The sequence below is a fragment of the Sphaeramia orbicularis genome, chromosome 18, assembly GCF_902148855.1.
Source record: "Sphaeramia orbicularis chromosome 18, fSphaOr1.1, whole genome shotgun sequence".
Classification (NCBI taxonomy): Eukaryota; Metazoa; Chordata; class Actinopteri; order Kurtiformes; family Apogonidae; genus Sphaeramia; species Sphaeramia orbicularis.
The window spans coordinates 4,793,634-4,817,976 of NC_043974.1; the positions used below are offsets into that span (position 1 = coordinate 4,793,634).

Below are 24,343 nucleotides of genomic sequence, written 5' to 3' on the forward strand. Positions count from 1 at the left end.
ACATAAAAGAAAATATCTGTTAAATGAATAGTAAGCTATACTTTAAAATTATCCGACAAAATATGTGAAAAAACTCAGGCCCACTGGCACAGGATTCACATCGTGATAGTTTTATTTATTTGCTCATATTAATTGGCACACTGTAAAAAAAAAAAAAAAAAATCTGTAATTTAACAGAATTTTTACTGTTTATTTTACAGATTTTTCCTGTATTTTTAGGTTAACAGGAAAATATCTATGAAGTGACAAAAATAGACTGTGATTTTACATGTCAAATGTAAAACAACACAAAAAAACTGTAACTGTGAATAACCATAAAATTTCCAGTTTTTAAAAGTTTTTTTTTTTTTTTTACAGAAAAATACAGTTAAAATACATTTGCAAATGTATTATAATTTCACAAATATTTATTTTCTATTCATGAGATTAAACTGTTAATTTAAAGTTTAATACTGTAAAATAAATAAATAAATAAAATGAGATAAAATTACTGATAATTAACTGTGAAAGAAGTATTTGTTCTGTAAGTTTAACCAGACTTGTTTGTTAATTGACAAATATCTTGTGTAACAACGGGAGGTTTCACAACAAAAATGTTGAATAAATGTATTTTTGTGAATGTATAACATGTATAAGCACTGATAAACTGTCCAAATACAGTTTTTATCAGTGGATTGGACAACTGAGTCTCATTGAAAATTATTTATATATATATTTATAGGTAATTTGTTTTAATACATGTAAATATTCTTTATTAAACATTAAAAAGTCAAAAAAAATATGCAAAATCTCATGTAAAGTTAGGGCAAAAAACTGTATTTTAATTATGGAAAATTACTGTATTTTTATGTGATGGTTATTTTCCGTTATTTTTTCGGCACCCCTGCAGCCAGAATAATACAAATTTTTTTACTTTTTTTTAATTTTTTTTTTATACAGTGCAATCTGTAGCATTTAATTAATTCACTGTCATCCAGTGTTTGGAGAATCTTCCTCCTGCCTCTTCTGTCGGCCATTTTGTCCTCTGCTTAGGGAACTCCTCTTCCCCTTAAAAGTCCTCTTCCTGCTCTGAACAGATCTCACCTTAGGAGCTCTCTAAAGGGCAAGAATTCTTCAGGAATAGCTGTTATCTTTACTAGGATCTATTCTTCATTTTTAGGGGAAATTCTAAGAAAACATCATGATTCTAAGAATTTTCTTAGAATTTGGCCACTAGGAGCAACTCTTTGCACTTAGAATCTTTAGGAATACGGGCCCAGATGTAAACATGGTCAGTATAGGGTCAAACATCTGCTTGACCTTAGAGCAGGGGTGTCAAACTCAGATCCTCAAGGGCCGGTATCCTGCATGTTTTAGATGGTTCCCTCTTCCAACACACCTGATTCAAATGATAAGCCTATCATCCAACTCTGCAGAAGCCTGATAACGACCGTCAGGTGTGCTGGAAGAGGGAAACATCTAAAACCTGCAGGATACCGGCCCTCGATGACCGGAGTTTGACACCTGTGCCTCAGAGTCAGGTAACACCAGTCCATTTTTTGGGACACAACCCACCTAGTACGAGAGCAGCTTTCCAAAGACATGAAATATGTTGCGTAGATAAGGGGGAACTAGGATGTGTATATTTTAACTGTCGTCAAAACAGGTGACATGGTGGAGTCTTAAGGAGCAACGTGAAGCCGCTGGAGAAAACCCAACCCACTGACACTTATCCAAGGAACCAATCAGAAGATGAGATCAACCTACATGTCTAGATAACCACTGGGTCTGGAAAAGAACAGTGAATCAGACTTTACAAACTGGCAAAAGATATTGTTGTCAGGGAAATAAAGAGACCAAGAGCTGTGTGCAATTTATCAATTGCTACTTTAAATAAATAAATATTTAACTGAGACCGCCTGAACTCACTGTTATTCTTTATAAACGAACATGCAGGAGAATACAGACACATAGAAGGAAAGGAAGATAAAATGTGATTCTCCAACAGTGCTCTGATATATAAATGCGTACCTGCTGGTGGTGACCGGTCGCTGCTCCGTGATGATCCGAGTGACCCTCTGCTGGTCTCTGGTCTTAAAAGTCAGCTGGAGTTGAAATGGAAGTGTGCTCCTCTGGACAAAATCTGTCACATCAAACATTCGATCAACAGTTTGTTCTTAATATTGTGTCTGATTCCATGTAGTCAGTATCCTACACTGAATCTGTGCTCAACCCAAAGTCATCAGTCAGTCAGTATTATTATTATTATTATTATTATTATTATTATTATTATTATTATTATTATTATTATTATTATTATTATTATTATTATTATACAAAATAATAACTGCTATATAGTGATCATAAGGAATAGAAATTGGGGGTAGGGGTATGTAAGTTTTTACTTCTTCCTACTTCTTTTCAAGCATGTTCATTTGTTTTATTATTTATTTATTTATTTATTTATTTATTTATTTTTGTTTGTTTGTTTGTTTGTTTGTTTGTTTGCTTATCAATCATTTATGTACCAGTACTTATATTTTGTTGGTTGATACTGGTTTGGATTTCACTGTCTACATCAGGGCTCTCAAACTCATGTTCTTTCAGGTTCCACATTCAGCCCAATTTGATCTCCAGTGGGCCGGATCGGTAAAACAATAACATAATAACCTATACATAGTGACAACTCCAAATTTTTGCACTTGGTAAATTCATTCATCATTATTTATAGGTTATTATGATAATATTATACTAGTTCTGACCCACTTGAAATCTAATTGATCTGTATGAATCTGTATATGGAACCTGAATTAAAATGATTTTAACACCATTGATTGTTAATATCTTCAGTGTAATTTTTGCATTTCACAAATTCAACCCGTGGGCCGGATTGGAACCTTTGGCGGGATGCATTTGGCCCCCGGGCCGCATGTTTGAGACCCCTGGTCTACATGTTCGAAGTAAAGATTTCATTCATTCATTCATTCATTCATCATATAACAGTGGTTGTACCCTCTAGATACTGGGGTTTGACATCGAACTGGAAGGTGATCTCCAGCCCCTCTGTCACATTTCCGATGTCTCTCACTAGTTTGTGGCCGTTCTCCTCCTCAAAGGGAAAACATCTACAAGTAGAGTCCAAAATTAGATCGACAACCTGAAAACACTTTTGTCTTTTTTTTAATGTCAGTCGTCACTCACATTCCATCAGCAGCGAGCAGAGTTAACTCGGCTCCTGTGGCCAGGACGTTGTCCATAGACGCCAACTGGATCTCTGTTGCTATGGTTCCTATAGTGACAATATTCACCTGCACAGAAGCAGAAGGACGTAGTGGAGTAGAGGCATAAAGCACCAGTGGAGCTCAGTTAGTTAAAGCCAGTGGGTGCGTTTGTTTCGCCTACCCGTCCTCCTGTGGTGTCGGCCAGTCTGCCCACCTCAGCCAGGCGACAGTCCGTCCCCTCAAAGGTCAGCACCGATACGATGACGCTGGAGCAGAAGAACACAGACACGCAACACGGCAGTCAGTAGAACAGTCATGTCTGCTGGCAATTTACCCCAGGGGTCTCAAACATGCAGCCTGGGGGCCAAATGCGGTCCGCTAACGGTTCCAATCCGGCCCATGGGAGGAATTTACCAAGTGCAAAAATTCCACAGTCAAGGCATTTTAGTTCAGGTTCCACATACAGACCAATATGATCCACAGTCAAATCATAACATAATAACCTACCAAAAATAATGACTCCATATGTACTTCTTGGTTTGATGTGAAAAAAATAATATTACATTATGCCTATAAATAATGACAGCTTCAAATTTTTTTCTTTGCTTTAGTCCTAAAAATAACATTAAATTATGAAAATATTTACATTTACAAACTATCCTGTAACAATAAAATGTGAATAACCTGAACAAATATGAACAACCTGAAATGTCTAAAGAAAATTAAGCACAATTTTGACAATTTTCTGCCTGTTCATCAGTGTTTAGTGTCTTTGTAGATCTGATCCATAATGCACATGGAGAAATGGTAAATTGAGGTAGAATATTGTTAAAATTGCACTTATTTTTTCTAAAGAAATTTTAGTTTTTTCAGGTTATTCAGATCTTTTTTGTTTGGATAGTTTATAAAAGTAAGTATTTTCATAATTAAAGGGGTTTTTTGCACTAAAACACAGAAAACAATTTGGAGTTGTCATTATTTATAGGTTATTATGTTATTATTTTACTGGTCCGGCCCACTGGAGATCAAATCAGACTGAATGTGGAACCTGAAAGAAAACGAGTTTGAGAGCCCTGTTTTAACCCATTGCCTGTGGTCATGTTTTAAACTACAAAGATACCGGTCAGGTTTTTTTAAAATTTTTATTTATTTTTTTTTCAGACACATATTTAAAGAGTGAGTGGCTGGGTTGGAGAAATAAGAATAATGCATGTGGACATGATGCACTGACAGAGGTACTGCCAGAGACTGTGGAAGAACCACAGTCGAGGATGAGTTGTCCAATGAGAAATTATTGAAATCACTGACTCCGAAGATGAAGTAAAATTAAACTGTACGTAATGCTTTGACTTAAGGGCGTTGAAATTTAGAAGATCTGGAGGTTTTCTAAATGTCAGAAAAAACTAAAATCATTGCATTGATAGTAGTGGCTCATGGATCATCTATCAGTCTTTCTGGTCAGATATTATTGATATTACAGATATTACTGGTCAGATATTATAGATATTATAGATATTACTGGTCAGATATTATTGATATTATAGATATTACTGGTAAGATATTGTTGATATTACAGATATTACTGGTCAGATATTATAGATATTACTGGTCAGATATTAATGATATTACAGATATTACTGGTCAGATATTATTGATATTATAGATATTACTGGTCAGATATTAATGATATTACAGATATTACTGGTCAGATATTAATGATATTACAGATATTACTGGTCAGATATTATTGATATTATAGATATTACTGGTCAGATATTAATGATATTACAGATATTACTGGTCAGATATTATTGATATTATAGATATTACTGGTCAGATATTAATGATATTATAGATATTACTGGTCAGATATTATTGATAGTACAGATATTACTGGTCAGATATTATCGATAGTACAGATATTACTGGTCAGATATTATTGATATTATAGATATTACTGGTCAGATATTATCGATAGTACAGATATTACTGGTCAGATATTAATAATATTACAGATATTACTGGTCAGATATATTAAGGTCAAAACACAGTATTCGAAATCTCTCTGACGGGACATTTTAGAGACAATTTGACAGATTAGTGTTGGTAAATTACCCACATTTTTACTTTTAAATTAATTTTTGCTTTAGTTGGACCACAAGGGATTATCCAAGACATGGAGCTACTTTATATTGAAATAAATGTTGGAATGGCAATTAATTAAAGGTCGCTCTCTGACAGGACATTACTGTGTTTGGACCCTGTAACACAGGGGTGTCAAACTCATTTTAGTTCAGGGGCCACATACAGCCTAATATGATATAAAGTTGGCCAGACCAGTATAATAATATTAATAATAGGACAAGAACTTTTGAGTGAAAAAAACAAATTCCGTAATGAAAATTTTACATCTACGAATTGTACTTGAACATAGAATGAACAAATATGAACAACCTGAAAATTCTTTGGTAAAATAAGTGCAATGTCAACAATATTACGCCTTAGTTTATCATTTATACATGTGAATCACAATTTACAGGTCACAGTGGATCTACAAATACACAAAACATTAAATAACAGGCAGAATATTATTAAAAATTCCACATACTTCTCTTAAGACATTTCAGATATTCACATTTTTTGTCAAAGGCTAGTCTGTAAAAGTAAACATTTTTGTGTAATTTTATTTTTTTGCACTAAAACAAAGAGACAAATTTACAGTTTCATTATTTATAGGTTATTATGGTAGTATTTTACTGGTCTGATCCACTTTAGACTGAAATGACCTAAAATGATTTTAACATCTTTGATTGTTAATATCTTTAGTGTAATTTTTGCATTTCACAAATTCATCCCAGGGGCCGGACTGGACCCTTTAGCGGGCTGGATTTGGCCCCCAGGCCGCATGTTTGACACCTGTGCTGTAACAGAAATAGAAAAGATACTGGGTCTGAAGCTAGAAATGGATCCATGTCCCTTATTCTAGACCTCTCTGTTAGATATGGAACACTTCAAACTCAGAGACGTTATTGTATCCTTACATATGCAGCAAGGAGAAATAACCTGTTCACTATAAACCCAGCCAGCATGTCCATGTGGGCCCCAGAAGGGTTCCATTTGGGCTGCATAGAAGGGTCCCATGTGGGTTTGTCTGCAGTTTCCATGGTGAACCCACATGTGTTTGCCCAGATCAGAATCAGAATCACTTTTTTGTTGTTGTATCAAGTAGAACAAAACTGAGGTAGAGCTCTCCAGTTCAGAGCAAGAATTCACAGACAGACAACAATTATCAGTAATAGACACAATTATTTACATTAAAAAATAAATAATATTGCAAACTAAGATAGTTGTAGAACATAGAATTTAAGTAGTGCAAATGACATGAAAGATAAACATCGTGGTATAAATAGTGTGAAGAATAAATAATATGATATAATCAGATCTGTGATTCTGATTCTGATCTGGGCAAACACATGTGGGGTCACCATGGAAACTGCAGACAAACCCACATGGGACCCTTCTATGCGGCCCAGATGGGACCCTTCTGGGGCCCACGTGGACATGCTGGCTGGGAAGGGTTGGTGCTGTGCTGTTGGAGCTGGTACCACTGGAGTACTGGACCTGTGTCATACATTCAAAGTCAAACCAAGGTTTGGGAACCTTATTGGAATGTTCTAGACCACAGCATCTCTGACATTCTGCTACAGGGATTCATAAGAGAGAATTTAGTACTGTGTTTGTAACTGTGGTGTGAAAACGTCCATTTTTGTTCATAACAATCCAGTGTTTTTGGTGTTGTTTGTTTACAGATGGATGGTAAAGTCTGCCCTCTGGTGGCTGAATCATAGATTTGTATTGTTAAAGAAATGAAAACCAATAAACATACTTCTAAATAAAAAAAAGAAAGAATAATCCAGTTCAGGGGTGTCAAACTCATTTTTGTTCAGTTCCGCGTTCAGCCCAATTTGCTCTCAAGTGGGCCAGACCAGTAAAATAATAACAGTGAAAAAAGGAAAATTAAATTATATTCTGATCAGGTTTACATCTACAAAGTTTCCTTAAAAATCTGAATAACACCAACAACTTGAATTGTCTTAAGAAAAACAAGTGCAATTTTAACAATATTCTGCCTCGGTTTATCAGTTTATCATTTACACATGTGCGTTACAATCGCACAAAACATTTAGTAACAGACAGAATATTGGTAAAATTGCATTTACTTTTCTTAAGACATTTCCATTTGTTCATATTTGTTCAGGTTATTCACATTTTTTGAAAAAAATATATACTTTAGTAATGTTAACATTTTCATGTAATTTTACTTTTTTACACCAAAAAAACAAAGAGAAAATTTAGGGTTGTCATTATTTATAGGTTATTATGATAATATTTTACTGGTTCTGACCCACTAGAAATCTAATTGGTCTGTATGCATCTGTATATGGAACCTGAATTAAAATGATTTTAACACCATTGATTGTTAATATCTTAGTGTAATTTTTGCATTTCACAAATTCATCCCAAGGGCTGGACTGGACCCTTTGGCGGGCTGGATTTGGCCCCTGGGCCGCATGTTTGACACCTGTGATCCGGTTGAATGTGTGTTTGTGTGTCCTCACCCGCTCTGCACAGCCTGCACAGACAGTTGTTTGTAGAAGTAAGAGTCCAGGGGGGAGGACAGGGACACGGAGGCCGTTTGGGTCATCTCACCCAGTCCGATGTTGGCTTTACCATCAGTGCACAAAATGACCTGAGCAACACATCACATGCAGGAGGTCATTATCCACTCATGTGCTTTACCTGTCCATCTGGGTCTGCAGTGTCACTTTTTTTTTTTTTTTTTTTTTTTTTTTTTTTATCAAGGTCTTTTTTAATTTTCAATTTCAAATGCACAAAAAGAAACATTCAACGTGAACATGAAATTGTTGTATCCAGTTCCTATCCACCCAGGGGTGTCAAACTCATTTTAGTTCAGGTTCCACATTCAGCCTAATATGATCTAAAGTGGGCCGGACCAGTAAAATAATATAAATAATAGGATAACAACTTATAAATAATATCAACTCCGAAGTTTTCTCTATGTTTCTGAGTGAAAAATAAATAAAATTCTGTAATGAAAATGTTTACATCTATGAACTGTACTTGAACATAACATGAACAAATATGAACAACCTGAAAATTGGTGCAGTTTTAACAATATTACGTCTTAGCTTATCATTTTTATCACAACTTTTAGATCACAGTGGATCTTCAAATACACAAAACATTCAGTAACAGGCAGAATACTGGTACAATTCCACAAACTAGTCTGTAAATGTCAGCATTTTTGTGTGATTTTGCTTTTTTTTTTTTTTTTTTTTTTTTTACACTAAAACAAAGAGAAAAATTAGCTTGTTTCATTATTTATAGGTTATTATGATAGTATTTGACTAGTCTGATCCACTTTAGATTGAACTGATGTAAAATGATTCTAACATCCTTGATTGTTAATATCTTCAGTGTAATTTTTGCATTTCATAAATTCATCCCACGGGCCGGATTGGACCCTTTGGTGGGCCAGTTTTGGCACCTGTGTATCCACCTCACCTCCAACCCATCCCACCCACCCCAAGTGCTGGATAAATAAAGTAAAAATAAATCAATAAAACAAAGCAAAAAAGGTACACAGATATTGGAGTTACACAGATATGTTGGTAGCTTCCATACTTTCTACAAAGCTGATGAAAGGCTGCCAAACGGCATAGAATTTTCAGGTGGAACCCCTAATGGTAATATCTAATCTTTTCCAGATGAATATGGTGCATAAACTTCTCTGACCCACTGTCCATATGTGGGAGGGAGCGCATCCTTCCATTTGAACCAGGGGTCTCAAACATGTGGCCCAGGGGCCAAATGCGGCCCCCCAAACGTTCCAATCTGGCCCATGGGATGAATTTACAAAGTGCAAAAATTCCACAGTCAAGGCTGTGGAACTCATTTTAGTTCAGGTTCCACGTACAGACTAATATGATCTACAGTCAAATAATAACAGCAGAATAACCTACAAAAAATAATGGCTCCAGATTTTCCTCTCAGTTTGATGTGAAAAAAAAAAAAAAAAATTATATTATGCCTATAAATAATGACAACTTCAAATTTTTGTCTTTGTTTTAGTCCTAAAAATAACATTAAATTATAAAAATATTTACATTTACAAACTATCCTGTAATAATAAAATGTGAATAACCTGGACAAATATGAACAACCTGAAATGTCTAAAGAAAATGAAGCGGAATTTTGACAATTTTCTGACTGTTCCTCAGTGTTTAGTGTCTTTGAAGATCTGATCCATAATGCACATGGAGAAATGATAAGTTGAGGCAGAATATTGTTAAAATTGCACTTTTTTTTCTTAAGAAATTTCAGTTTTTTCAGGTTATTCACTTTTTTGTTTTTTGGTGGCTAGTTTATAAAAGTATTTTCATAATTAAAGAAACAAAGAAAAAAAAAAAGAAAGACAAAAATTCAGAGGTTATTATGTTATTATTTTACTGGTTCAGCCCACTGGAGATCAAATCAGGCTGAATGTGGCCCCTGAAAGAAAATGAGTTTGAGACCCTTGATTTAAATAAAATTAGGCGCCTAGCTAACAAACAACAAAAGGCCATCATATTCAAACAGCTCCCTTTAAAGGTACCGTTCACTAGGGTGAACTGTTGGAGCTGTAAACAGAACTGAAATAAAGGAAACACATCACTGCCAGTGATCATGACCTTGCATGTGACATTCTTTAAATCCCTAGTAAACATCAAAACCCACAAACTATGGAAAAAAACAGTGTTTTAAAGACATTAATTGACCTTTGACCCTGGGTATCTTGATGCCATGGCAACTGCAGCCAATGCAGCTGGACCGAGACACGTGGCCCCGTGTTCCCGGAGGCTGAGGACACAAACAGAAGGAGGCTGGTTTAGCTGAGGCTCCTCGGACATATGTGGGGGGGGGGGGGGGGGTTTGTGCTGGTGTACCTACTCTTTGACTCTCTGTAGAAGCTGCTGATAGGTCTCTGCGATACAGTGCGGGATGCTGTAGGCCACGCCCTGTTGCCATATATGGTCGTAATCAACCAATGCCCAGTCCCTGAGAGTAAGAGGAGTACTAGTACCATCACCGTAAATGACAACCTGTGGGAGGAGGACACATGCATTTGAGCCATGTACTTAGTTTGTCATATTCTATATCAGGGGTCTCAAACATGCGGCCCACCAAAGGTTCCAATCCAGCCCCTGGGATGAATTTGAAAAGTACAACTTCAGGTTCCACATACATACCACTATGATCTACAGTCAAATAATAACAGCAGAAGAACCTACAAAAAAGAATGACTCCACATTTTTTTCTCAGTTTGATGTGGAAAAAAAAAAAACATATTACATTATGCCTATAAATAATGACAACTTCAATTTTTTGTCTTTGTTTTAGTGCAAAAAATAACATTAAATTATGAAAATATTTACATTTACAAACTATCCTATAACAATAAAATGTGAATAACCTGAACAAATATGAACAACCTGAAATGTCTAAAGAAAATTCAGCACAATTTTAACTATTTTCTGGCTGTTACAAAGGGTTTAGTGTCTTTGTAGATCCAATCTGTAATGCACATGTAGAAATGATAAGTTGAGGCATAATATTGTTAAAATTGGACTTATTTTTCTTAAGAAATTGTTGTTTTTTCAGGTTATTCACATCTGTTTTATTTGGATAGTTTATAAAAGTAAGTATTTTCATGGTTTAATGGGGTTTTTTTGCACTAAAACATAGACAAAAATTTGCAGTTGTCATTATTTATAGGTTATTCTGTTATTATTTTACTGGTTCGGCCACTGGAGGTGAAATCAGGCTGAATGTGGAACCTGAAAGAAAATGAGCTTGAGAGCCTTAATTTAACCCATTGTTTGTGGTCATGTTATAAACTGCAAAGATACTGGTCAGATATTGTTTTTTTGTTTTTTTCTTTAAGACACACATTTAAAGAGTGAGTGGCTGGGTAGGAAAATGAGTTTGAGACCCCTGTTCTATACGTTTCAGCTTCATTTTTTGTCAAATAAATAATGACATGGTGGAATCTGTTGGTCACACCTGAGCTTAGATATAGATAATTTTACAACCTAATGAGGATCAAATGAGTTTGAATTGGTTCTTGACATGTAAGAACATCGAACCCCAAGAGTCTACTTCCTTTTGAGGCTCAGTGTCTTCATCGGACTTGTTTAAATGGTTTAATGGTTTCTTGGTTTCTTTAGATGTGAAATATATGGTGGCCAACAAGGGCCAAACACATTCCAATGGCCCAATGCGCCTGAGTTCAAGAAAACAGCTGCAAGTACAGAAACAAAGCAAATTCACGAAATCAAACACAGTCTGAACCAGGTACAAAAAGAGGAACGTGGTGCAAATGAAACAATGCGCTGCAGGAAACAAAAACACATACATAATCATCAAATGTTCTGCACATAAAGAAACGATTCAAACCAAGAAAACATCTGCAAACGAAGAAACGCGGCAGAACCAGTCAGTCCAACAGAAGGGCTCCAGACCTGTAGGGGGCGCTGTCAGCAGAACAGACACAGGATGGAGAGAGAGAGAGAGAGAGAGAGAGAGAGAGAGAGAGAGAGAGAGAGAGAGAGAGAGACAGAGAACAGCTGACTGACAGGGTTTAAACTACAGTGGAACAAACTGAAGTTACAGCCTAGTGCAGCGTAGCACTTTTACTAGATTCTATTGTACACTAGTCTGTTGTCTGTAAACGCTGCCCCCTACAGGTTTGGAGCACTTCTGTTGGACTGACTGGTTCTGCAGCAGTTTTCATTTGCAGATGTTTTCTTGGTTTGAATCATTTCTTTATTTGCAGAACATTTGATGATTATTCATGTGTTTTTTTTTCTTGCGGTGCATTGTTTCATTTGCATCACGTTCCTCTTTTTGGACCTGGTCCAGACCAGGGGTATAAGAAAATATCGGTATCGCAATATATTGCGATATTTCACTTCACGATACTGTATCGATATGAAAAAGTACTGTGTCAATATTTTTAGGTGTTTATTTAAATGCAGACATAGCAGAGGTTCATTTCTGTTTTTTTGTTTTTCAGGCTCTTTTATTTCTATTTTCATGTGGGTATTTTGTTCAGTTGTTTGTTTACTACAAAAGTACTATTGTGATATTGCAGGTCATAAATGTAGTTTTTTGAAATTGATAACACTGTTTTGTTAAATACTGGATAATTCAAGCATCCTAAAGCACTTTTTACTGTCTGAAAGAGGCAAGTAATTGTTTTTTTATTGGGAATGCACAAAAATAATGTTCTGATGTTGGATGATTCAGGGACTGAACATTATGGATTCTTTTTGCAATAGAATATGAACATTTAAGCAGGATCTTAAACTGTAATGTCTGTAAAATATTATTTATTTATTTATTTATTTATTTATTTATTTATTTGTGTGTTTTTTTGTACTGGTAAAGCAGCATGTTAAAACTTTATTATCCAAATGCTGCACTATAAGTTTTTCCAGGAAATAATCTTTTAAAAAAAGAAACAAAACAAAAATATCACCTTGTTAACAGTATCGTGATATATCGCGATATATCATGCTGTGATCGTAGTATTGTGATTTGAATTGTATCGTCAGATTCTTGCCAGTACACAGCCCTCGTCCAGACTGTGTTTGAGTTTGTGAATTTGCATTGTTTCTGTCCTTACAGCTGTTTTCTCTAACTCAGACACATTGGGCCGTTGCAGTGTGTTTGGCCCTTGTCAGTCACCGTAGAAATTTGGTCGTATCCTCACATTACCTCATCATTGAACGTCACCAGAGCCACTCTCCTGCGGGGGGATTCCTGCAGCAGGGAGGACAGCGCCCTCTGGAGGGCGTCCTGGATACCCTATGAACACACAACTAAATATATGTCATTATGTCACCGCTTGTGTATTCTGAGCAGAGCACAGTTTATAGCAGAGCTGTCAAAGTCCCATCAGTTCAGTTCCACAGTCAGTCCAGTATGATGTGAGCTGGGCTGGACCAGTACCATAATAACAGGGAAAAAATAAAATACAGTTATGAAAATGTTTACATCAATAAAGTTTCCTTAAAAATCTGAAAAACATGAACAACTGGAAACATTTTAAGAAAAACAAATACTATTTTAACAATATTCTGCCTCAGTTTATCATTTACAAGTGTGCATTACAACAAATACAAATACAAAATACAAATACACCAAACATTTAGTAACAGGTATAATCTTGGTACAATTGCATTTACTTCTCTTTAGATATTTCAGATTATTCACATTTTTTGTAAAAGGACAGTTTGTTAATATAAACATTTTCATGTAATTTAACTTTTTTTTACACTAAAACAGAGAAAATGTGCAGTTTTCATTATGTATAGATAATTATGATCATATTTTACTGGTTCTGACCCACTTGAGATCTGATTGGTCTGGATGTGGAACCTGAACTAAAAGGATTTTGATTCCGTTTATTGTGACCTTTTGGTGGGCCGGATCCGACCCTTCGGTGGGTCGGATAGGACCCTTTGGTTCGTCAGATTGGACCCTTTGGTGGTTCGAATAAGACCCTTTGGTGGGTCGGATCGGACCCTTTGGTGGGCCGGATCGGACCCTTTGGTGGGCCAGATCGGACCCTTTGGTGGGTCAGATCAGACCCTTTGGTGGGCCAGATCGGACCCTTTGGTGGGTCAGATCAGACCCTTTGGTGGGTCAGATCGGACCCTTTGGTGGGCCAGATCAGACCCTTTGGTGGGCCAGATCGGACCCTTTGGTGGGTCAGATCGGACCCTTTGGTGGGTCAGATCGGACCCTTTGGTGGCTCGGATCAGACCCTTTGGTGGTTCGGATCAGACCCTTTGGTAGGCCATATTTGGCCCCTGTGCCACATGTTTGACACCTGTGGTGTATACAGCGCAGCTTCAGTGTCCAGTAGATTTTCATTCATTCATCATGAACGTTTAGTTCAGTACCTCCAGTCTGGATATGTACGCTGTAGATCCACTGCTTGATGTAACCTAAAAGGAATAAAAAGGAAAAAATGTTTTAAAAAAGTTTATGTTATGGCTCTTTATTCTTTCAAACTCCAACACTCTCATTTTTTCACTTAACAACATTTATCTGAAACCTGCTCGTGTCAAGATTCAGTTTGTTTATTGGGAAAAAAATCATGTAAAGCAGTACGACACTAAGAAATAATCAGAATCAGAATCAGCTTTATTGGCCAAGTATGTGAACACATACAAGGAATTTGGCTTCGGTTTTTACAATACTCATGACAGTTCCAACATGAAACCAGACAACATGTGGACCAAGACACAATACAGACAAACAGTCCACTGGAGACGAAGACAACAATGGGTGGAGATTTACAGTGGATTTACAATGTGATATGTACAGAAGAAATGAAAGAAATGTACCAGTTACTGGTACTGATACTAGTACTGATACTAACACTAAAACTAGTACTGATACTAGTACTGATACTAACACTAAAACTAGTACTGATAGTAGTACTGATGCTAACACTGAAACTAGTACTGATACTAGTACTGATACTAACACTAAAACTAGTACTGATACTAGTACTGATACTAACACTAAAACTAGTACTGATAGTAGTACTGATGCTAACACTGAAACTAGTACTGATACTAGTACTGATACTAACACTAAAACTAGTACTGATAGTAGTACTGATGCTAACACTGAAACTAGTACTGATAGTACTACTGATACTAACACTAAAACTAGTACTGATAGTAGTACTGATACTAATACTAAAACTAGTACTGATAGTAGTACTGATACTAACACTAAAACTAGTACTGATACTAGTACTGATGCTAACACTGAAACTAGTACTGATAGTAGTACTGATACTAACACTGAAACTAGTACTGATACTAGTACTGATACTAACACTAAAACTAGTACTGATACTAGTACTGATACTAACACTGAAACTAGTACTGATAGTAGTACTGATACTAACACTAAAACTAGTACTGATACTAGTACTGATGCTAACACTGAAACTAGTACTGATACTAGTACTGAAACTAGCACTGATAGTAGTACTGATACTAACACTAAAACTAGTACTGATACTAGTACTGATGCTAACACTGAAACTAGTACTGATAGTACTACTGATACTAGTACTGAAACTAGCACTGATAGTAGTACTGATACGAACACTGAAACTAGTACTGATAGTAGTAATGATACTAGTACTGAAACTAGTACTATGCATTTGACTGAGACACACACACACACACACACACACACACACACACACACACACACACACACACACACAAATCTTTCTAACCTAAATCCAAACAGGACATGTCCGTAGACTCAGGTTCTGGACCTGAGTCCAGGACATGTCCGTAGACTCAGGTACTGGACCTGAGTCCAGGACATGTCCTTAGACTCAGGTACTGGACCTGAGTCCAGGACATGTCCGTAGACTCAGGTTCTGGACCTGAGTCCAGGACACGTCCTTAGACTCAGGTACTGGACCTGAGTTCATGTGAGATCTGTGAACATTTCCTTTTTGTGTTTCTTTTTTTTTTTATTTCTACTCCTCTACACCTCCCAGTCAGATATCCTACTTGTTACTTCTGTCTGTACTGACTGGGACAAAGGGAAGGCTGGTGTGTTTCCTTTACAGATTGAGCTTCACGATCTCCTCCTTTTTTCTAAGCTCATGAAAACATTTGAGAGATCTGGGTTCACACAGAACGTCAGCACTATGTGCATCCCACGGCTTTGATGAATATGATGCACTGACATCGATGAAACTGTACCTAGAGCAAACTTAAACATGTTCGATAGTGGAATGGAACACACGAGTTCAGCAGTAAAATTCATCCCAAAACAACACACGTCCACATTTACTTTTCAAACTGCAGCTACATTTAGCTGATCATATACTCACTATACTTTAAGTGAAGCTTCAATGCAGAAACGATCCTTTTACAATAAAATGTGAATAATCTGAACAAACATGAACAACCTGAAATGCCTAAAGAAAATGAAGTTTTACTAATATTCTGCTTGTTATAAATGTTTTGTGCATTTCTAGATGCACTGTAATTTATAAGTTGTGTTAATAAGTGACATATTGCAGAGGTTGTTCTTATTTTTGTTCCAAGGTACGGAAATTTTAACAGTATTATTCCTGTTATCAAATGTTTGTGTAACTGTGTGTGTGATGCACATGCACAAAAGTTGAATATTGTTAAAACTGCTCTGATTTTTTCTTATGGAATGTCAGTTTTTTTCAGGTTATTCAAGTCTTTTTTGTTTGGATAGTTTGTAAATGCAAACATTTTCATAATTTAAGGTTTTAGTTGCACTAAAACTAAAGAAAACTTGGAGTTGTCATTATTTATCGGTTATTATGCTATTATTATTTTACTGGTTTAGCCCACTGGTACGGTGGCCCAGAGAGGCAAAAGCCTATAACATGATCCATTATAAGAAAAAAAAAAAAAAGAGATTGTGATTTATTTAAAAAGAAGTCTCTGAAAAATAAATGTACCCCTTAAAAAAATAAACTTGCATGAAAAAAACTCCTTTTTGTATAAATAAAAAAAATAAACTTATATGAATAAAAAAATAAAAATAACAATCTCCTCAAATATAATAGACTTCTACAAAAGAAGGGTGTCTCAAATTAAAATTGAGCAACATCAAACATGTAATTCAATGTTAGGTTTTAAAATATGTTGCCCCAAAATAAATATCATCCAAATAAAAAAGACAATTACTCATTTAAAAAATACATTTATTTAAAAAAAAAAAAAAAAAGTGTTTGAAAATGTAAAACTTCATATATCTAAAAAAGAAAAACCCCTTCACTTTTTAAATAAGGTTCATCAAAAAAACAAAAACTATCATCCACCTTTTCACTAAAGGGGGCGCTGTTTACCTGAATGGTCTCTTGCTTTAAAATTAAGCCCACCACAAAAAAATAAAAGCATAGGCTGAACATTTTTAAAAGTTTATTTTATTTTCTATGTACAAATGTATTTTTTTTTATTCCAATCCTACAAAGAAAACAATCTGTGTAGGATTTTTTTTTTTTTTTTAATGCAAGTTTATTTTTAATTAAGGGGTACATTACTTTACAGATACTTCTCTTTAAATAAATCATAATCTCTTTTTTTTTTTTTTTCTTAGAGTGGATAATTTTTTTCACCTCTTGCACCTCTGGGCCTCCGTACACTGGAGATCAAATTGGGCTGAATTTGGCCCCTGAACTAAAATGAGTTTGGCATCTATGGTCTAAATACTTCTTCCACTGCAGATAATTAGCTACTAATGCATATAATCGTACAACACATCATTCTAAATTACGAGTACTTTTATCTGTACTACTTATCTGTACTTTGAACATCCTGTTTGTCTCCATTACTGTTCCACTGGGTGTTTTCATGACGTGTGGGAGTTTTAAAGTACAGACAGAAGACAGGAAACGATTACAGACTGGGAACCCCCTTTTTGTTTTAACGCTTAAATGCTTACAGATAACAGAAAACAGAAAAGCCATCGCTGCAGCCGCCCCCCCCACCCCCACCCTATGGAACTCACTCCAACAAAAAACAGGAACTCGGACTCAATGCAAAACTTCAGATCACTACTGAAAACTCACCTGTTCAAACTTACATTTTTTTTTGCCCCTTTGTTCTTTTTGTTTTGTCTGTTTGTGAAGTGTTTTTGAGTGTCCAAAAAAGCGCTATATAAGTGTAATGTATTATTATTATTATTACTATTATAAAAAGACCTCCATCCTAAATATCTTTATGTATTATGTGACTTGTGGCATAGTTTGGGGTTTATAATAATAATAATAACAAGAAAAGCACTCAGAGAGCGCAGACCTCCGCCAAGACAGATCTGCCCCCCCCCGATCACCACCAAATGTAATCATTTCTTCCTTGTGCCAGTATCAACATTCCTGAAAATTTCATGAAAATCCGTCCATAACTTTTTGAGTTATCTTGCTAACAAACAACAAATAACAAACAAACAAATATGGCACGCAAACACCACAAGCAAAGTGATCACAATACCTCCTGGCAGAGGTAATCATAATAATTAATAATAATAATAATAATAATAATAATAATAATAATAATAATAATAACTTTATTTCTATAGCCACCTTTAAACAAAGTTTACAAAGTGCTTTGAATAGACAAAGCAGAAGGGCACAACAGCAGGACACAAGATGCAAGTAATGACACTAAAACAGAAAAAAACACAATAAAGAGATATGGACAGCAAACACAAAAAACATGACACTTCGAATAAATTGAGTGAATTGAAGTAAAGAGGGCAAAACAACATCATGTAGGAGAATATAAATTAATAATCAACACTATAAAATTAAATATTCAACATTAAAACACAACGAACATCACATGAAGGCAAGTCTATAAAAATGTGTTTTAAGAAGTGATTTAAAAGATGTCACTGATTCTGCAGCTTATCTCCTGGGGCAGGCAGTTCCAAAGTCAAGGAGCCCTGATGGAAAAAGCGTGGTCACCTTTAGATTTAAGCCTCGACTTTGGAACAGCCAGGAGCCCTCCGCCCTCCGTTCTAAGGCTGCGTACTGGCTCTAATTAACTAGCATGTCAGCTTTTTTAGCTAGGGACTGTTACCCAAATGTTTGTGTAGCTGTGTGTGTGATGCACATGTACAAATGATAATTTGAATATTGTTAAAACTGCACAGATTTTTCTTATGGAATGTCAGTTTTTTTTAAGTTATTCAAGTCTTTTTTTTTTTTTTGGATACTTTGTAAATGTAAATATTTTCATAATTTAAGGTTTTATTTGCACTAAAACCAAAGAAAACTTAGAGTTGTCATTATTCATTGGTTATTATGCTATTACTATTTTACTGGTTTAGTCCACTGGTACGGTGGCTCAGAGGGGCAACAGCCCAAAAAATTATCCATTATAAGAAAAAAAAAAAGAGATGGTGATTTATTTAAAAAGAAGTCTCTGAAAAATAAATGTACCCCTTAAAAAATAAACTTGCATGAAAAAGTCCTTTTTGTATAAATAAATTAAATAAACTTAAAATAATAATAATAACAATAATAATAATAATAATAATAATAATAATAATAATAATAATAATAATAATCTCCTCAAATATAATAGACTTCTACAAAAAAAAGGTGTCTCAAAATAAAATTGAGTAACATCAAAAATGTAATTCAGTGTTAGGTTTTAAAATATGTTGCCCCAAAATAAATATCATCCAAATAAAAAGAGAGGCCCATTCAGGCTTTAAAAGTGAACAGTAAAATCTTAAAATCAATTCTAACACACAGGAAGTCAATGAAGTGAAGCCAGGACTGAGAAGCCGAGCTGCTGCGTTCTGGACTGTTTGGAGGCGGGACAATGATTTTTGGCAAATGCCGGACAGGAGTGAGTTACAGTGATCAAGTCTGGTGAATATGAATGAGTGGACGATTGGTTTGATATTCGACTTGGTTTTCTAGCAGTAGGTGTGATGCAGGCTGTAGTGTCTGTTGGTAACAGACCTGTTGTGTTGTTGTTGTTGTGTGTTAGTGTCTTCTACGTGCTGACAGACCTCTGTTGTGTTGCTGTTGTGTGTTAGTGTCTTCTACGTGTTGACAGACCTCTGTTGTGTTGCTTTGTGTGTTAGTGTCTTCTACATGTTGACAGACCTCTGTGTGTTTGCTGTTGTGTGTTAGTGTCTTCTACGTGTTGACAGACCTCTGTTGTGTTGCTGTTGTGTGTTAGTGTCTTCTACGTGTTGACAGACCTCTGTTGTGTTGCTGTTGTGTGTTAGTGTCTTCTACGTGTTGACAGACCTCTGTTGTGTTGCTGTTGTGTGTTAGTGTCTTCTACGTGTTGACAGACCTCTGTTGTGTTGCTGTTGTGTGTTAGTGTCTTCTACGTGTTGACAGACCTCTGTTGTGTTGCTGTTGTGTGTTAGTGTCTTCTACGTGTTGACAGACCTCTGTTGTGTTGCTGTTGTGTGTTAGTGTCTTCTACGTGTTGACAGACCTCTGTTGTGACGCTCATGCTTCCTGAGATGTCCACACAGAACACCACCAGCGTGTCCTCCAGGTTCTGGTAGTCGTCGTCGGTGTGGTTCAGCAGGTAAACGTCATCGCTGCGCACACCTGTGAGACGGCCCACGCACACTCTGCTCCGACTGTCGCCCACACTGTTTTCCACATCCTGCAGAAGTCACCACACCCACACCTGGACAATAACAGCAACCAGGACGTTTAGCTTCTGTTCCCCATAAACCATATAATGAAATGAGAAGGACACAAAAGACTAATCATGGTTTGTTGAAACTAAAGACTATGAAGACTGTCATGGATCACACTTATCGAAGGAATATATACCAAGGTTATAATAGTTTTGGATTTTTCATTATAGTTTAGTTTTATTTAGTTTTGACTTTTTTTTTCTTTAATCCAGTTAGTTTTAATTCGTTTTTAGAGCAGGTTTGCTGTTTTTATTAGTTTCGTTATTTTCTAGATGTTTAGTTTTAGTTTAGTTTTCATTTTTCTTATCTTTTATTTTTCTTCTCCGTCATATTCAAATAAATCCCAGGACAGGACTCTGCTGCTTTTCTCCAAACTTTAGTCTCCATGTTTCCAGGCAGAGTGGGGACCAGAAGACGACTGGAAACCACAAGTGACGGACCGTTAACTGTCATATGATGCCAGCAGCTAAAACTGCTCGAGGGAAATAAATCGATTTCCTATCAATCCAACATGACAAAGACAAAAACAAAGGGAATTTCATCCCATCATTTTTATACGTTTTAGGTTAGTTTTATAAGCACACAATACAGTTTCAGTAGTTATCGTTCTTTTCTTTTAATTATAGTTTTAATTTATTTCAGTTAATGAAAATGTTTTTATCAATTCTAGTTTTCATCATTTCGTTAGTTTTCGTTAACCGATAAATAACCTTGACATATACAACAGACAAAATAACTCATAAACTGCGACAAATGGACAAAAATGGAATAATGGACTTATTTACAGAACCTGGAATGGAGAAAGGACTGAATAATGTGCAGTAGTGTTGTGTAGTGAACCCAAAGCAGGTTTGTGTGTTCGTTTTTTTTGTTGTTTGGCGACTATGTGTCTATAAAATTTCAACAAAAACATAAGAGGGGAAAAAAAACACGACGAAGACTGTGAAGTAGGGCTACAAATGTTCTGTAGGAGTAAAATCAACTTAAATAACTTCGGTAGCCAAAGTCAAAGGTTCAAGGTGACAGCGACTCCATGTCTATGTAATATTGGAGAATTATAACTAATCAATTCCTTAATAGGATTCTTTAAATTGAAAATAACTGTGCACTGATGCACAAATGAACTGAAGTGAGTTTTTGAGCAAAGGTCAAAGGTCAAGCGGGGACCCTATGTCTATCCCATCCTATTAACGCAATATGTGAGAAACGCCCTGAGGGAATTTCCTCAGATTTGAAGTTTTTCAAGAATGTACACAAATATTTTGGGAGTCCCAGGTTAAGATTACTCATGGATTTGTCCCAACATTCCTTTCATATATTTCTGTGCATGTTCCTGGTGTTGGTGTTCTACAGTTTTCATTGGAGTTCATTGGCTCCACATTGGGTTTCAGAGACTGAAGTTAATGGCCTTTATCGAAGTAATTTTATAAAACGTAAGACCTGACCAAACCTTATTTAGTCATTTAAAGCCTCAAATTCAGTCCAGTGGATGTAACAAAAAAAAGAAAGGACAAAAAATGAAAAAGAAATGTTGTGTTTCTGTTAAACACCAAGCAAGAAAAGTCAAGTTATTGTTTCAGGATCTCAGGATTTCAGGATTTCAGGATTTCAGGATTTCAGGATGGATGGATGGATGGATGGATGGTTGTGCTTCGGAAAAAAGCACTGCCTTTTTAGAAAGAAAGAAAAACAAGCTAAATGAGAAGAAGGACAAAGAAGAAAAGACTCACATTGTTTTGTATGGAGCTTAAACATGACAAGGCTGCACTACATTTCCCAACAATTCACTGGGCACTGAAAGTTGTCCAAGGATGGAGGCTAGGAAGGAGAAGAAAGAACATAAAGACATGGAATTGGTTTTTTCAAATGTAATAATTATGGAACCCCCCGCCCCCCAAGGCTTGCACTAGTGACTTTATTTTTCATAAATATTCTGCACATGCAATAGAAGTTTTTTTTTTGTTTGTTTTTGTTGTTGGTGACATTGTTGTATTTATATTTTTGTTACATTGTTGCTCTTTTGTTATTTTGCACTAGTGACTTGTTGTTAAACAACTGTGCGTATTAAAAGGTAAAAGGGAATATTCATTATTTTTAATTAAAAAAACATGTTCATTTGTCTAAAATCTTTGTCCTGTGTTTCATCATAATCATGATGGACTAACAAATGGCAAAATTACAATATTAGTCAATGATCATGACATTTCAAGTAGAAAGTATTGGTATTGACGTTACTATCCCTGTATTTACTTGGTATCAAATTGATTCCAGAATTCCCAGTATGGCCCACCTTTACTAAATGTGTGTAGAAATGACCGTTTATGTTGTGCTGTTCTCAGGTCAGTTGTGATGCATTAAACCTACAGTCACCTGAAGTGCTCATATCTGTACAGTACGTGTGTGTGTGTCACCTTGGCTGATGTCCACTAGCTTCCCCACGCTGATGGACACCACGTTGACGTTGGCGCTCAGAGGGTTGTCTTCTTCAGGCTTGTCAGCTGATCAAAAACAGCATGGACAGACAGACAGTCAGTCTGTGTGACTGATTTATTTAAGTAAGGTAAGAGAGAACAAAGAAAACCTCACCTCTGGGGGGGAGGGGCGGGGGGGGGGGCAGGGAAGTGGGCCGGCCTTTCCTCAGGCGACGAGGAGGTAGAGGCGGAGGAGGCGGATCTGAAGGATAAGATAAGATAAGATAAGATAAGATAAGATAAGATAAGATAAGATAAGATAAGATAAGATAGATAAGATAAGAATAAGATAGGATGAGATTATAAGATAAGATAAGATAAGATAAGATAAGATAAGATAGATAAGATAAGATAAGATAAGATAAGATAAGATAAGATAAGATAGGATGAAAACAGGATGAGATAAGGTAAGAAAGATAAGATAAAACAGGATAAGATATGATAAGATAAGATAACATAACATAACATAGGATAAGATAAGATATAACATAAAATAGGAAAAGATAAGATAAGGTAAGATAAAAGAGGATAAGATAAGACAAGATAAGATATTATAAGATAAAATAGGATAAGATAAGATAAAATAGGACAAGGATAAGATAAGATAATAAGATAAGATAAGATAAGAAGATAAGATAGATAAGATAAGATAAAAATGGGAAAGATAAGACAAGATAAGATAAGGTAAGATATGATAAGATAAGATAGGATAAGAAAAGATAAAATAAGATAAGATATGATAAAATAAGATAAGATAAAATAGGATAAGATAAGATAAAACAAGATAAGATAAGATAAAATAGGATAAGATAAGATAAAACAAGATAAGATAAGATAAATAGGATGAGATAAGATAAGATAGGATAAGACAAGACAGGATACAGAGGTAGGGGTGGAGGAGGCAGATCTGAAGACCAAAATAAGAAAGGTTATGTGTCATGTTTTTTACGTGTTAGTGAAATTCCCAGTTTCTAAAACCACAAAAACACCAAGTGATATGAATATAAAACACAGTGTATTTTTTTTTTTTTACCACAGTCCACTTTCAGCCCAATAGGACCTGTACATTCAGCCAAAAGGACTAAAATGGGCCAGACCAGTACAATAACAAAAGTGAAAAAGTTTAATTACATTATGAAAATGTTTACATGTACAAAGTTTCCTTAAAAATGTGAATAACACAAAGAATATGAAATGTCTAAAGAAAAATAAGTGCAATTTTACCAATATTCTGCTTCAGTTTTATCATTTCCACATGTTCATTCTAACGTTCAGATCACAGTGGATCTACAAACACACACAACATTTAGTAACCTCAGTAAAATCACACTAACTTATCTG

At 35.5% G+C, this 24,343-nt stretch overlaps 1 protein-coding gene across 1 annotated transcript in view; it reads right to left on the reverse strand.

Annotated features, from left to right (window-relative positions):
• LOC115438946 (circularly permutated Ras protein 1-like) overlaps positions 1-24,343 on the reverse strand; it is a 56,773-nt gene that overhangs the window by 11,199 nt on the left and 21,231 nt on the right. The window contains exons 4-16 of the mRNA XM_030162839.1: positions 23,118-23,204; positions 22,943-23,029; positions 22,303-22,349; positions 20,318-20,494; positions 14,231-14,275; positions 13,041-13,130; positions 10,212-10,363; positions 10,040-10,121; positions 7,820-7,950; positions 3,382-3,466; positions 3,181-3,287; positions 2,992-3,104; positions 2,011-2,122 (exon numbers count right to left, since the gene is read on the reverse strand). Coding sequence (XP_030018699.1) covers positions 2,011-2,122; positions 2,992-3,104; positions 3,181-3,287; positions 3,382-3,466; positions 7,820-7,950; positions 10,040-10,121; positions 10,212-10,363; positions 13,041-13,130; positions 14,231-14,275; positions 20,318-20,494; positions 22,303-22,349; positions 22,943-23,029; positions 23,118-23,204 — 1,315 coding nt within the window. The remainder of the gene's footprint in view (positions 1-2,010; positions 2,123-2,991; positions 3,105-3,180; positions 3,288-3,381; positions 3,467-7,819; positions 7,951-10,039; positions 10,122-10,211; positions 10,364-13,040; positions 13,131-14,230; positions 14,276-20,317; positions 20,495-22,302; positions 22,350-22,942; positions 23,030-23,117; positions 23,205-24,343) is intronic.